Source organism: Schistosoma haematobium, chromosome 6 (genome assembly GCF_000699445.3).
Source record: "Schistosoma haematobium chromosome 6, whole genome shotgun sequence".
Lineage (NCBI taxonomy): Eukaryota > Metazoa > Platyhelminthes > Trematoda > Strigeidida > Schistosomatidae > Schistosoma > Schistosoma haematobium.
In genome coordinates, this window is record NC_067201.1 from 14,919,901 (window position 1) to 14,934,194 (window position 14,294).

Below are 14,294 nucleotides of genomic sequence, written 5' to 3' on the forward strand. Positions count from 1 at the left end.
GTGCGACATCTGGTTTAAATGACCAACCATTTATACAATATATCCGACTTTAAATTCTAAATACAATACTTATGTGTTTCACAAACTACCCAAGGTTGAAAATGTCCCAGTCATCCAAACTGAACTTTGTAATATTTAGGTTATATATGTTTTCTTGGGTTTTATTGAATCTATCAAGGGTTTATACTTCTGTGAAGTTACACTGCATAACAAAATGGCCATTATTTCACACCTTAGTTTTAAAGTGCTTTTCTTTTAGTATTAGACCAAGATGATTGTTGTTTTTGAAAGTTCCTCCCGAAATCATCTATCGGAATTACTGTCGACTTTATTTATTTATTTGAACACAAAGATTGGTATAAAGTGGCACCGAATACACATGCGTCGCACAAGTCCCTTGATTTGTGTGTGAGCTGTGATACTGCCCGGGCACCCAGACAGAAGCAAGTGGTTTTCTCAGAGGGGCACTCCTGGAGCCTTTGACCTAAAGATCTGGTCCACAAGGCAGTGGAGCAACGTCAGAAGATGCAGTCCCATGGTAGCCGGTGACCAACCATTGGTTCATACGCCATTTATTCCCTCAGGATACTGAAGCCCATGTGTGGCATTGGTTTGGAATCAGGGTTTTCCAACTCCCCTTAGGTGGATCCTCCATATCCACCAACCTTTTTAAAGCTCCGGACATTCATGTTTCGTCCTCTCAATTTCGTAAACAACACCGCCGCGAGAATGCAATGAGTATAACTTCCCTGGCATTGGTTGTATACACGTGGCCATTTGAACAATTTGAGAGGGAGAGATAACCCTTCCCATTGTCGGCCGTACCACGGCATTTGTGGGCAAATGTAATGTCGCCTAAACGTCAAATTAGTTTTATAATGTTCACTAAATGCATGCACTTTCTATACTTTCCCAGGGATTGGGAGGATTTATTTTCATATTATCAAAATAAATAGAATACAGCAAACATGTGTAACATTTAATGTATTCATAAATTAGTAGTGGTTCACTTTAGCTGTTAAAAATTACAGTTCGACTCAAGTGATGGTACGTAAACCATCAGGCTATAATTAATGTCCAAATGTATAATTTGCAGTTTTATGCCATATTTCTACGTATAATGAAGTTTGTAAAATTAAAACAACAGTAAATATACGATGTTCGGTCCTGAAGGTGGTCGCCATCATGGAATAACTTCAGATGGCAAATCATTAAAAATAGTCCAGTATTATGCAGCGGTTTTATCTGTGCATAAAACTAGTCACTTTCCAACGGTATACCGAATAGAATAAAAAATTTTAGTACTTTCATCCTTTATGCTAATTTTCACCGAATCAACTGACTCATCTTTCAATTTTCGTTTATCTACAAGCAGCACCTAACGCTATTAATGAGTGCTTGTCCTCAACTGCGATTCACCACAAGACCTGAAATTCTTAAATTCAATACACCATATTAGTCTGAGCTTTCACGTTTGTAAAAAGTCGTGAAGGAAAACAAAGATTATTCAGTGTTACTTTGTTTTCAGTGGTCCTCTAGCTAGTGTCAGTTGGCAGTTGAAGTTCTCATCAATCCAAGCAGACCCTCGTATACTAATTAATTCAAATTTTTTCTGAATTGTTGGTAAATTTGTACGATTTAATGTATAAGTAATACTAGTCTCTCTATCTTTACTTTTCAAAAGGCACGATTACGCTTGCAAACACTTGAAAAAAGAACTAGTTGTCAACTTGAAACTGCTTCAGAGTTATTAACTATGCTTTCACTAGGTGCGAGACCCCAAGAACGTGTTATATTGTGTTCCAAATCGTCCTCAACTGCTGCAATACCTTTTCATCAGTTTATGTTAGGAATTTTTCGAGAGATTAAAGAATTCATCATCGATATAGAATCCAATATATCTTTTACAAAGAATTCATTAATAGGTGATACTACATCTGTGGTCATTAATTCTGGAGGTTTTCGTGTTTGTGTACTTGACTATTGTAAACGTGCTATATCACAGTGTGAAGAAATATTAAATGAATTAGGCTTATGGTGTGCTGCACAAATTGTTCGGGTATTTGCTAAACACCTAATTGCATTAGACCGACAACGTAGTGAAGTTTTTAAAAACTGTGAACCGGTGAATAATGAAAAACAAAAAGAAGATAAAGAACAAAATTCACCTACTTGTAGATCATCATCATACAAAGCAGACGTACTTAAAGATAATGAATATTCAATTACTATACCTAAAATAAATGATACTGAAAATCGTATATCTTATCTTTTACGTCATACTGTAACACAGATGTGCTTTCTTAGTCGTTTATTTCAAATGGAATTTGATTCGTAAGTTAATATTATCTTTTGTATTTTTTCCCTGTAAATAAATGAAAAAACATGTAATCTTTCGCCACTCTTAGATTTTATTGATTACTGTTGTGGTTGTAGTAGAATTTTTCCTTTGACAAATTCATGTTTGCTTGTACTGCGGCTTTCATTTGCTCTTAAACCGTGTTTACTGTAAGTCCAAGTGTACCGCTGTCATGTTATTTGCCTTTTTTCATAGAGAAACCTTTCAACTTTGTTTAATTACTCGTTTGATTATTTTAAAGAGATATTTTAGGAGACTCAAGGTTTTTTGTTAAGTTAATAATGTAAAAGTCAGTGTACTCAAAACAGCTCTGTGTGTCCTATCACTGATGCTACTGTCAATGCAAATCCAAAAAAACCTACGTTCCAGATATATGATTTCTAACAATTAAATCATAAGTCCTCAACTTTCATATCATATAGTTCATCTTGGTCATACAGATCAGAATTAGAGCCCATTAGTTTAGCACTATGTTATCTGAGAAGTGGCACCAGTCCTTGAACTAATTGGCAGCTAAATTGAGATATATTAATAGTTGTAGTCTACCTGGTTGGAGTCCAGTGGTTAGAGAGTTTGAGGGACATGCTTGAAAATCGCTCTCAATGTCGGAGGTGCATTCACACGCTAGCTTTCTCTAAAACCTGAGTCTCGAAACCCCCTAATACCTTTTTGCTTAGTTTTCGTACACAATCTTTTCTAACACTCCTGACACTCAGTACTTTTGCTACTCTGGTATTTGTCGTGGAATAATTTTATCTCACTGCGCTCTGCTAGTCTGAGGGAGGTTGATTATGAATACAGTGGTCTCGAGTGTTGTTAGAAGTATGAGGGCGGTTATCACTTCCCGGTTTCCCGCCTCGTGAAGGGTTCTTTTGGAGGTGCCTGAAAAGGAAATCGGATTAGAGGTGGTCTTAGTGATCTGAGAGCGTGACCACAGTGCCCAAGGGACAACTGTGTGAGGTCGGTCACACACGACCTTTTTATGATTAATTTTCGTGTTAGCTCCGTACTTGTTGAGACCTTACCGCTGGAGACATATCTGTGGGATAAGGCGAGGTGTGAATTTTTAGGGTCGACCTTTTCTAACCCACCCCTCCTTATGGGAAGGCAGCATCGCTGTCATACTGGTTGTCTGAAGGAAACACCTTACTACCGTCACACCTCCATACAGTTAGCAGTATGTCTTCGCCCTCGGACCTTGGGTTTGTTGCTTTTGGTCTTACCGCTCTTCAACCGACCTGTCTGGCATGGTAGGATTTTGAGGAACGACTGTTTCAGCCAGAATAACTCGATTAATTCATCACGATAGGTAAGCCCGACCACCACATCAAGGTAGCAACAACAGAATAATTTGAACCAATGTACATGTATCATGTTTTATTTTGTGTATAACTCACTGGTTGACTGAAACATTGATCATCATCATAATCTATTGATTTTATATGAACAACCAAACGGGGGAATAGGTAGTGTTTTGATTTTAATTGTACGGGCTCACTGGTTTACAGTCGAGTGTTTAAATTACAAGTATGGATTTGACGTCTTGGCTTACAAGTTAACAAGTAGATTGAGGGGTAGTGGTCAAAACGTTCTTTTTTAAACACTGAATCACAAGTTTGAACCATATCCACTTTATATAACTGGGTAGTATAACTGTCTATTACACAAGGGGTGTAGTCAGAAACTGGTTACATAACTGTTTACTTGATTGCTGGGTTACATTACTCGAAAGTGTAACAAATATAATTCCGAAATCTAATCTTCATCTGTCAAGTATAAACTTTGATATTAAATTTGTACTTTAAGAAGATAATTTGATGGATGTGTTTAATTCTCTTTCCTATTCGTTATCAAACACTTCTTTTCCATCCTTGATTTATTTATAGTCTTGACTTAAACTGTCATTGGTCGATAGATTTTAAGATGAGTTCCATTGTACGAATATATTTTTTTAAACAATATTCTAGCATCAGGAGTGTAGTCTACATTCATCCATAAATGTAAACCACTCTTAAATTTCACATATAGTTATTTTTGTTATTTTTTTCAATAGGATATTAACGTTGGAAGAATTTCAACGTATGATATCACCTAAGGTATTAAACCTTATTGAACAACTAAAATTGTACAAACCAAGTATGAATTTTCGTATAGAAGTAGCTGAATTGCCTACTGCTAAAAAATCACCGATAATTACAACAAACAAGAAATATCGAAAGGGTGGAAGTCGACAACGTGGTGGTCGTTGTCAAACATCCAAAATGTCAAATTCATCATTGTCGTCAATGGGTTTCATCTCATGTGATGTAGATTCATTATCCGATAGTATGTCAGATACAATGAGTAGTTTATCAGACGATGATGATGATATACGAAGTGTTCGCAGTTTAAATTCTACAAAGTAAGTTTACTCTTTCTTTCAAAGGGTAAACCCTAATTTTCAATATATTAACTCACTTTTAGGTGCAGATTCTTGTGCTTGGCTTTGAGCCACACTAAGTTTTTAGGGCCAGGAGGTAGGTGAAGCGGGGCTCAAGCGTGCAAATTAGTGGCTGGAATTCGAACACCATCACTATGCCACCGCTCAGCTATTGCCTACTTTCTTTTAATACGTACGATGAATTTATTTGTTTGGATGCAAACGTTGATACAAGGGGGCACTAAATACATATGCTCCACACAATAACAATGGGTCTTTGAAGAGATAAAAGATGGAGGGTAAGTATAATAATAAGAAGAGCAACGATGAACAGAAATTAATGTATGAGAGTGAAATAATGATAATAATAACCATAATAGTGGGATAGGCAGTTCGGTTGGGAAAAATACAACCAGAAATAATTCTTTCAGTTAAAGAAGTTACGTTCACGTTTATGAAGAAAGTAAAACAAGTTAAAGCAGAATTGCCACTGATTTCTGTTCTGAACCATTTCTGATAACGTCTAAAGCCATTGTGTTGCACCATCCATATGACCTCAACCAGGGAGTTGTGAAGGACCAACAGAAGCCAGTCCTGTGCAGCTTTTGTCATACCACGACACCATATCATGCACTGACTGATTTTTCCAACCTGCCCAAATGTTGGCAAATAATTCACGACGAGGAATTATCTGGGACGACATTCGTAGCACATTTCCAAGCCACCGAAATCGGTATTCCAAGATGATAACACCAACTCAGTTGTCGTCGCCGTACCCGAACACATGATCCCGAATCTCTGCATTACTAACATGGTGTTGCCACTGGATATCAGCAATCCTTCAGAGAAAACGATGATCAAACATAGAGAGTTGTCTAATATCCTCAACTCGGAGAGACCAGGTGTCACAAGTATAGAGCGAAACTGCTCTCACCGACTTATTGTAGACCCAGCGTTTTACAGCTAAACTGACACCACGAAGGTACCAAAGATGGCCCAGATTGGTATAATCCGCTCTGGCTTTAACTATACGTGAATTATTCTCATCACTCACGCCATGAAAAATAAATTAGGATCAAGGTTATTTACGTAAAAAGTATCCAGAAAACATTCTATTTTAATTATAATCCAGCTTTGTTCGATATGATTTTCGACATTGTAGACAAAAGAAAGTACCAAAGTCTTGGATCATTCAGTTACTGTGCGATGGTGGCTATATGGTTAGGAAAAAGTTGACTTCCAATTACTGTGGGTTGCAAGTCCGAACCCTGTTTAATTTACTTAGATCTGATCGCTTGGATGGTATCACTAGCTGTTAAAATTTCTCTTATTACGACCCAGCTACTTCTGTTGCTTAGTATTCTTAGACACCGATTCAATCGACAAGTCCCCAAATCAAAACACGGTTGGACAGGAGAAAAATTATATCCCAAATAACAAGGGTAGATGGGAATAAGAAGCACATTCAGAGAAACGTCAGTATATTTATAGTTTTTACATTAGAAGATTGTAGAGTCTTCTCTAAGTACCCACTAGCGCTGATGGGATGTGAAATAGCCAATCAGTGTGCACCAACACAATCCTGCATGGAACGTGCTTTGATCCAACCTATATTCCGATAACACTAGCCGACACATATGTGTGGCTTAAACTGAAGAAGTAAATCTGTACTTGTTAAATGAGTTAACTTTATATGAGTTAAATTCAAACCATTAATTTAAACTATCTGTGAAATACTCAAATGTGTTTAAGGTGAAATTTTTCTTTACTGACAACCTTCATTGACTTTAATATAACCCCGAGAGAATAAAGCCAATTTTTAACTAGTCAGAATACTGATGGTTGAATCCGGAGTAAAATTAAGATCTAGGGTTGCGGTTGAGTTTTGTTCAGATTTAGGTTTACGGTTAAGAGTGATACCTAGCAATAGGATTTAAAAATGCTTTCTGAGCATATGGATGAATACATATGCAGTTCTTCAATTTTAAATATCAAAAACCTTTAATTTACCTTCATAATTCTGTCTAATCTCTCCGTGCTTATTACTTTCAAACGTCTCAGTAACCAAGTTTTGATAGGTTTCAGTTATGTCTTACTTAGCATTTAATCACATCTAAGCTGTTCGTCACCGTGTTTTAAATTTTGCTAAAAAATGCATAAGCCTTTATCTTAAGTCGGATTCATTTGTCAATAAGTTATACATTTACTGGTTCGTCTACATATACAATGAGAGAGTTTGAGAATATTAAAAATACATGTGGTTATTATGCCATATGTGTTCAGTATTTCCACTGTATTGTCGACACTAGCCAATGTGCATGTAAAACAGTATTTTAATGATTAATCATTGTATTAAATTTGAGATCTCGGCTCAGTAGCCTAGAGGTTAAGCATTCGTGCCCGAGACCGGGGATCCTGCGTTCGAGGTTATAAATGCGCACTGCTGAGGTGTTCCATATTGAGAACAAACGGCCGTCTAGTGCCTCCAGGTTTTCAATGGTAGCCTAACATTGGTCAGTTCATCATCTCAATTTAAACAGAACAATCCCCACGACCCATGGATTAATAACAATACAAGTAATGTCAATTTTTTACAGTTATTCGACAATACACTTAACGATCTTTTGTTTGTCAATCTGTTATGTGAAGCAATGACATAAATTAAAATAATCACATAGCTTCATATATTCATGTGTTATTCGATTGCATTTAATTATAGAACAATTGCAATTTGTTGTTGTTTTTTTTGCACCATCATAATTCATTTAATTTTATCTATTCATTTATTTAATACACATAAATTTAGGTATAACTGAGCACTAATAAAAGTATGAACCATGCAACTAAAGAGATGATAACATTATGAAGAAATAGAGGAAAAATGAGGGTTAAAATGAAGAAAACCAAGTGAACAACAGTAGTATTAAAGTGAAGATGATGTTCACCTTCGATATACACCCAAGGGAGATTTTTACACTTAAGGGCATTCATCTCACCTTTTTTTTGAAGAATGTAAAACGAAACTACCAGAAAGTCGCTGTTGGCTTCCATTTTGATCCATAACTGTGATAATGTATCAAGCTTTTATTTTAACATATAACTTCTCGGAATTTTTATTTGTCCTAACCATTATATTTATTCCTCTTAAGCTTTTTGTTGTGTATATGTGTGTTTTCACCAACAGATCTCGCCTTTCTACGCGATCCATGAAAAATTTGAATTCATCATCCAAAAGTCGTAAACGTAAAAGTATGTTAATATTTCAGTGTAATCCATGTAAATCCTACTGAACTATTAATTGTTTAAGTAAAAATTGAGAAATCCTTTTTTTTAATTTCGGCATATAATAATATGTTGGGTCAATCAGATATGGGCCAGAAAAATTAGCGCACGCCACAAGCCATTTCACTTTATAAGGAAGGACATTCCGTTGGTTAAAAATGTGACCTCAGTTTCTGAGGGAAAAAGTTGCTTATTTACAAATGAATGTACTTGTATGCTTGATTCGGTTTTAGTCATTAAAGCTTGCTCTCACTCTCTTAGTCTTCTCATTCAAATAGCTGATTTGGGGTTTGTGTGCGTACCGGAAGGTTGTATGTCGCTATCAAACTCGGACAACCGCGCAACATAATAAATAGTTAGGTTTTTGTTCAAATGTCTGTATAAAACTTTCTATAACTATGAGAACCATTTGATTAATATTAGTATCCTTCAATTATCTTTTCTCTAACAACTGCTAAAAAAGAGGGAGAGTGGGTTCTCTCTACTCTCGGTCATATCAGGGTGTTTGAGTATTTACACTATGTTTGGTACTCAACTGTATTAAATTCTGTGTGCACTAAGTAAATAGCAGAAATCCGTTAATTTTTTTTTATTATTTTTCATTCTTAGATAGATCGAACTCTTTAATTAATTCGTTCAATTTACACGATCTTCATTTTGTTCCCGCATCTACACTAAACAATGGCGGTATTAGACCAGATGTTGATCCTTCCACATTAGTTTATCGTGCTGTTTTGAATACTGATAATCGACACAATAAAAATTATAATCGTTCAAAATTCACAGACCAAGAATCATCTGATATGACTGCTTCTACAAACAATAATAACGATATCTCATTTAATCGTCTCTGTGGTTTAATATTAGTCCCATGTCAATTCTCAGCTTATGCATTATCTCGTTTGATTGATGAATTATGTATATGGGATGTTGATTTGTATTTTATTAAAATTGGTCATTTATTCTGTCGTCAAACTTTATTAAAAGAGGATAATGATCTGTCAACAACAACAAATCAAACATTGAATAAAACAAAACATGGTGCAAATTTCAATTCATATAAAACACTTGTAAAATTTAGTAATGAACCTGTGAATAATAATGGTAAGAAATCTGTTTAATATTTTCTGTGTATGTAGTAAACATTATTCTCTAAAATGAATTCTTCTTAATTTAAGGAATATTTTAAAAGTTACTTTTTATTACAGACATCTAGGGTTACCTATGTTCAATGTTTAAGTTTGAAGCTATTTCTGTCATTCTGAATTTTCTATTCCATGATATAGATACATGAATTTTATTGTCAGTGAATCAGTCATAGTGAACATAGGAACATAATTATCCAGATCGCTAAGACCACCACTAATTCAGCTTCTTCAGGTTCGTCCTCTGGCTGATCCAAGTTGTCACAATACGCTAATTAGCGCAATGATATGAAAATAACCAGTTAGTTAGTATAAAGAAGTAAAAATAACAATAATGTCAGTAACTAAATAAGACTAAATATTGCATAATATGATTAGGAATGAGAGAACGAATTCACGAAATAAAAAAGAATGAAAGAATATTGAAACTAACTTCGAATCATGTCGCCTAAAATGGTCACTAACCACTGATCATGATTTTCTAGTATCTTAATCACACGGTATACTCTCACCAAAGCGGCTCAAAATCGTATTCATTGAATTTATGAACTGATATCTCGTCTTGGTTTGCCAAACCGTACCTCCTGTTTCAATTTACTCTGTATCCTAGATGTTAAACAAGCAGGAGAAAGTATTGAACTAAGCTTATGGTCTGAATCTGGTAAAATAACAATGGACAGTTACTTGTCGTATTTTAAATCAATCAGCTGTAAATATCTCAACCTAACAAGAACTTAGCCTCTGTCCGAATGGCATAATGATAACATATCAATCTATGAAAATGAATCACTCGAGTTTGAATACACTGAAGGGCGTTAGGTCCTTCAAGACTCCACTAACTTTTATTAACGAGTTTCAACTAGCACAAAATCTTAGTTGGTCAGGGTTTTCTGCCGATTATCTCCAACCATTTAATATTTAAACATAATGTAAGCAATAATAAATATATTTTTTGTTATATCCTAATGAGTAGAAAAATTGTATTTCTGGCGTTTCGTGACTTTAATATAGACCACTTCTTTAGAGTAAATAAAAAATGTTGAGTTATTTAGACTACTGGTCACATTAAATTTTGACCAATACTAATAAGTAGACAACGATGACATTGGTCACTATACAGTAATCGTTCAATTGTATTTACTGTAGGATTTAATTGTGTTTTCTTTTCATTTGAAAACTATTTGGAATTACAGTTAATTTTTATCTGTTTCAATTTACAGATTCTTCAACCAATAATAATAATAATAATAATAGTAATTGTCGTAATCCATTCTCTGTTAGTCAAGAAGAAACAATAACTAATTTTCGTCGTGGTGCTATCAATTTACTAGTAGCTACTCAGGCAGCAATTTCAACTGTAACCATCAGTGGCACTGAATTGCCACGTTGTAATTTAGTTATTGCATTACGCCTACCGAATAGTTTAGCTGAATACTTGTCCAGTAAAGCCAGATCAAGATTGGTTAATTATGGTGCAAAAGTTATTTATCTTATGGATCACGATTCTGTTGAAAAGATTAATAATAATAATAATAATAATAATAATAATAACAGTAATAATGTAAATAACCAGTCAAATTTAAATAATAAACAAAACAGGACAAAACAAAAAGATAATCATTCTACTGTTGATTCAATGTGTAGTAATCATATAAATGATCAATTTTTGGGCAGGTAAGTGTTATTCCTTCTTTTTTCCCTCCTCAAAATTGCTTTTATCAACATTTATTACTATTAATATGAGTTTAAGTTATCGTATTGTTGATTTGTAGGATTGAACTTACATCATTATTATATGTTGACACATGTGTATATTTCATGAATCGCCTCAATGTAACCATTATATCAGAAGTTACTTGAAATTAAAGTTACGAAGTTCAATTTCTTATGTGGACATTAATACATGCTAGGGTGTTACCGTTATGTACAACTAACTGTTGTGAGCCCCCAATAAGCTCAAACTCGTGTCTTAAATTCCACTGCTAGTCATCCATCTATTCTAAGTAGCTTTACCAATGTTTATCATTTTAAAATGATTATTTTGTTTTAGGTATTTGTATCTTGTAATGTGTTCTGTTAAAAAATGATTTTCCATTTTTGTCTTTACAAAAATACTTTTCAGTTTTCAACAACTTGAACAATTGTTACTTCAACGATGTAGAGGTTATGATGTCTTTGCAGATGAACATGCTGTTGACCCAACGGTAGTTGACAAAATTCTCCCGCCAATTTTTCCTCGTGGCCCACGTGGTCCAAAAGTTAGTTTTCAAGTTTCTATACAGCCTATTTTGCTGATACATGTACACCTACTTTGCTATTTTATTCGTGCTATTAATTATATACTGGGATTTTTTTAAAAAAAACGAAAGTCTCAAGGCGGCCTAATCGGTATCTGACACTAACCCATGAAGCAACTGATTGCTAATTACGATGTCTAACGAAATGTAATCTTGATTTATTCTTCAGGAAATATTACATCACAAATAATATGATATGAAATTGATTATAATAATCCAAACGCATCCACACTCTTCATTTTCTTTTAAATAATGACAAGTTCATCAACCCACATCTAACTGCTCCGCATCCACCTGTGTCTTTTATTTAAATCTGCTGATATTTCCCACTTTTTTTAACCCACTGTTCGTGTAGTGTGTACTACGGAATATGGCAGCGTAAACAAGTTTATCTTTTTCCAAAGCTTTGCTGTATATCATGTGAGTCTGTTTATATTATCTCAGTCAGTCACAACTTAGAACTAGGTACATATGTACATCGGTTTGAATTGCAATGTCCGATTAGCATAAAGAGGTGACATTATCAACCCAAACCCCACAATAGAAGAGGTAGTAGCACTATCAGCGGTGATTAAAAAGATTAGGCATCGAAGATACGATTTGGGAAGAAAACATAAATTAGTAAAATAAAAGCACAAAGACGTTATAAGGAATTTGGAATCCCAGAATTTGGGGTTAACAATGAATGGATGAACCTGCGCCATTGCAAAAGATTCTGAGCATGTCACTCAAAGTGTCTAACCGCTCGTTACGATAATTACGAGGACTCCAACCAGGTAGTCTACACTTATAAACATGGCTAAGTCGAATTGTCAGTGGCTTTATGGACTGAGACCACATTTTGGTTTGTTCGCTCCTAGCTTTCTACCAGCCTACTCCTACATCACGCAACATTGCCTGTCAAGAAAATCCACAACCCTCTAGTTACAGTTTACTCTTTTGTCTAGCTCTACTAGCGTTTATGCCGAGCTTAACCACCTTCTATGAGATTGATTTATACACCTTAATTTCAAGTGACACCACAGTTAGACGTTAAAGAAAGTTTCTCAATAGGCATGACAAATCTGCATTCAATTCTCAAATTCCGTGTAAATTACCTTACAGACTTACGTATCCAGGTAATCTTAATACAAAACGAGTTGTTTCGGCTGATTTTCCTTATATTTTGTCCCGTTTTCTCTGACCTCTTCAGTTCTGCTTATCCAAAGCAATCAATGTGATCAATCAATACTGTGCACGTCTTCCTAGTGATTATATAACAAATTTAACTCCGAAATGGTATTGGAAAATATTTCCCCAACCTCAAGGTTTCACTCCTTCATTAACTGGTCCAGGATCAACCTGTGGTTCACCTAAAGATTTACAACCTAATGGAACGTTTAATTTATATCAATGTGTTTTACGACTACCAATCAATAGTTCAGTAAAAGTGACAATAGTTGTGAGTTTAATATTTCATTTTCTGACCATTTATATCTAGTTATGTCGATATTATAATTGAGGTATTTCGTTGGAGGGGTTTTTCTAATGTTAATTTAATCTGTAGCTGGTATTTATCTTAGACTGAAATAAAATTCTCTTAGGAATTCGTGTTATGTGAGATTCATTTATGTTGCAAGTAAAGCAGTCGTCATCTTTGATATTGGGTGATCGTGATGTTATATCATGAACTGATCAGAGTTGTAAATGTGTACTATTGAATCTAAACCCAAGTGATCTAATGAGTTCTGTAGTTTAAACTCAATTTAAAGGAAATTGATAACTGACGCTTAAAATGGGCGAATTTCCTCCTAGATTTATTGTAATTCCAAATTCATTAAAACTAGTAAGGTACGGATAATTACTCGTCGCTCCATATCACAGACAACTCTGTTCGAACCTTGTACTTAAAAAGTAACTTTTGTGGAAAAATATAAACAGTAAGTTGTTGTTAATAGAGAATTCTGAGATTACAGATACGTCTCGCTGATGAGTGCCAGCTTGCACGAAACATACCATCAGGGTTTCTTAGCAACTGCCTTCAACCATCTAATGGTAAATTCACAAAACTATTTCTATACGAATTATATCTTATATCAAAGCATACATTAGAAATCCGAGCTTGTTCAACTTGCAATAGAAACCCCTTATTCTAATATCTATTCATTTTTTAGTAAATACTTTTATCTTAATTTGTTATTTGCGTACTACTTTTAGGGTGAACCAATGGTGTGTAAGAAACTAGCCAAATATTCAGCTGCATTCAATGCTATTCACCTTTTATACTTAAGTGGTGAAATGGATTCTAAATGGGAATTAATTAATCGTGAAATTAATCCTATGCATCATTTAACAAGCGAAAGTTATGATAATTTGAAATTATCTTCTCAACACTCTCCAATGAAATGTAAATCATTTTCCCCTTTAAACGATTCCGAATCAGATTATGGGGATTATGCGTCGTCAATTGGTTGTTGTGAATCAGCCGATGATGAAGAAGGTGAAATAAAGTCGAACATACAAAATTCTGCCAAACGAAGACAATATTATTATCGTAAAGTAAGTAGTAGTGTTAGTGTTATTGTTCTTGTTTTTGTTGTTATAGAATCATATCTGTCTAATATTAAATAGATGAAATGTGGCTAGCGATGGAATTCAGGATGCGCGTTTCATTCTATTTCGGACTGGTCAGCTAGATGCACGGCTATTACTGCCGTGTCTATCTGTATATGTTCTCATCTATTTTTTACGTCCTCATTATTTTTGCTAAATCAGAATTAAAGTTAGAAAAAGTTTTCTCGTCTCCAGTATCA

The 14,294-nt window shown here is 34.7% G+C and overlaps 1 protein-coding gene across 1 annotated transcript in view; it reads left to right on the top strand.

Annotated features, from left to right (window-relative positions):
• DICER1 (Endoribonuclease Dicer) overlaps positions 1-14,294 on the top strand; it is a 47,666-nt gene that overhangs the window by 3,304 nt on the left and 30,068 nt on the right. The window contains exons 5-12 of the mRNA XM_051216930.1: positions 1,685-2,334; positions 4,413-4,760; positions 7,963-8,027; positions 8,670-9,164; positions 10,426-10,879; positions 11,328-11,463; positions 12,695-12,943; positions 13,699-14,040. Coding sequence (XP_051065566.1) covers positions 1,685-2,334; positions 4,413-4,760; positions 7,963-8,027; positions 8,670-9,164; positions 10,426-10,879; positions 11,328-11,463; positions 12,695-12,943; positions 13,699-14,040 — 2,739 coding nt within the window. The remainder of the gene's footprint in view (positions 1-1,684; positions 2,335-4,412; positions 4,761-7,962; positions 8,028-8,669; positions 9,165-10,425; positions 10,880-11,327; positions 11,464-12,694; positions 12,944-13,698; positions 14,041-14,294) is intronic.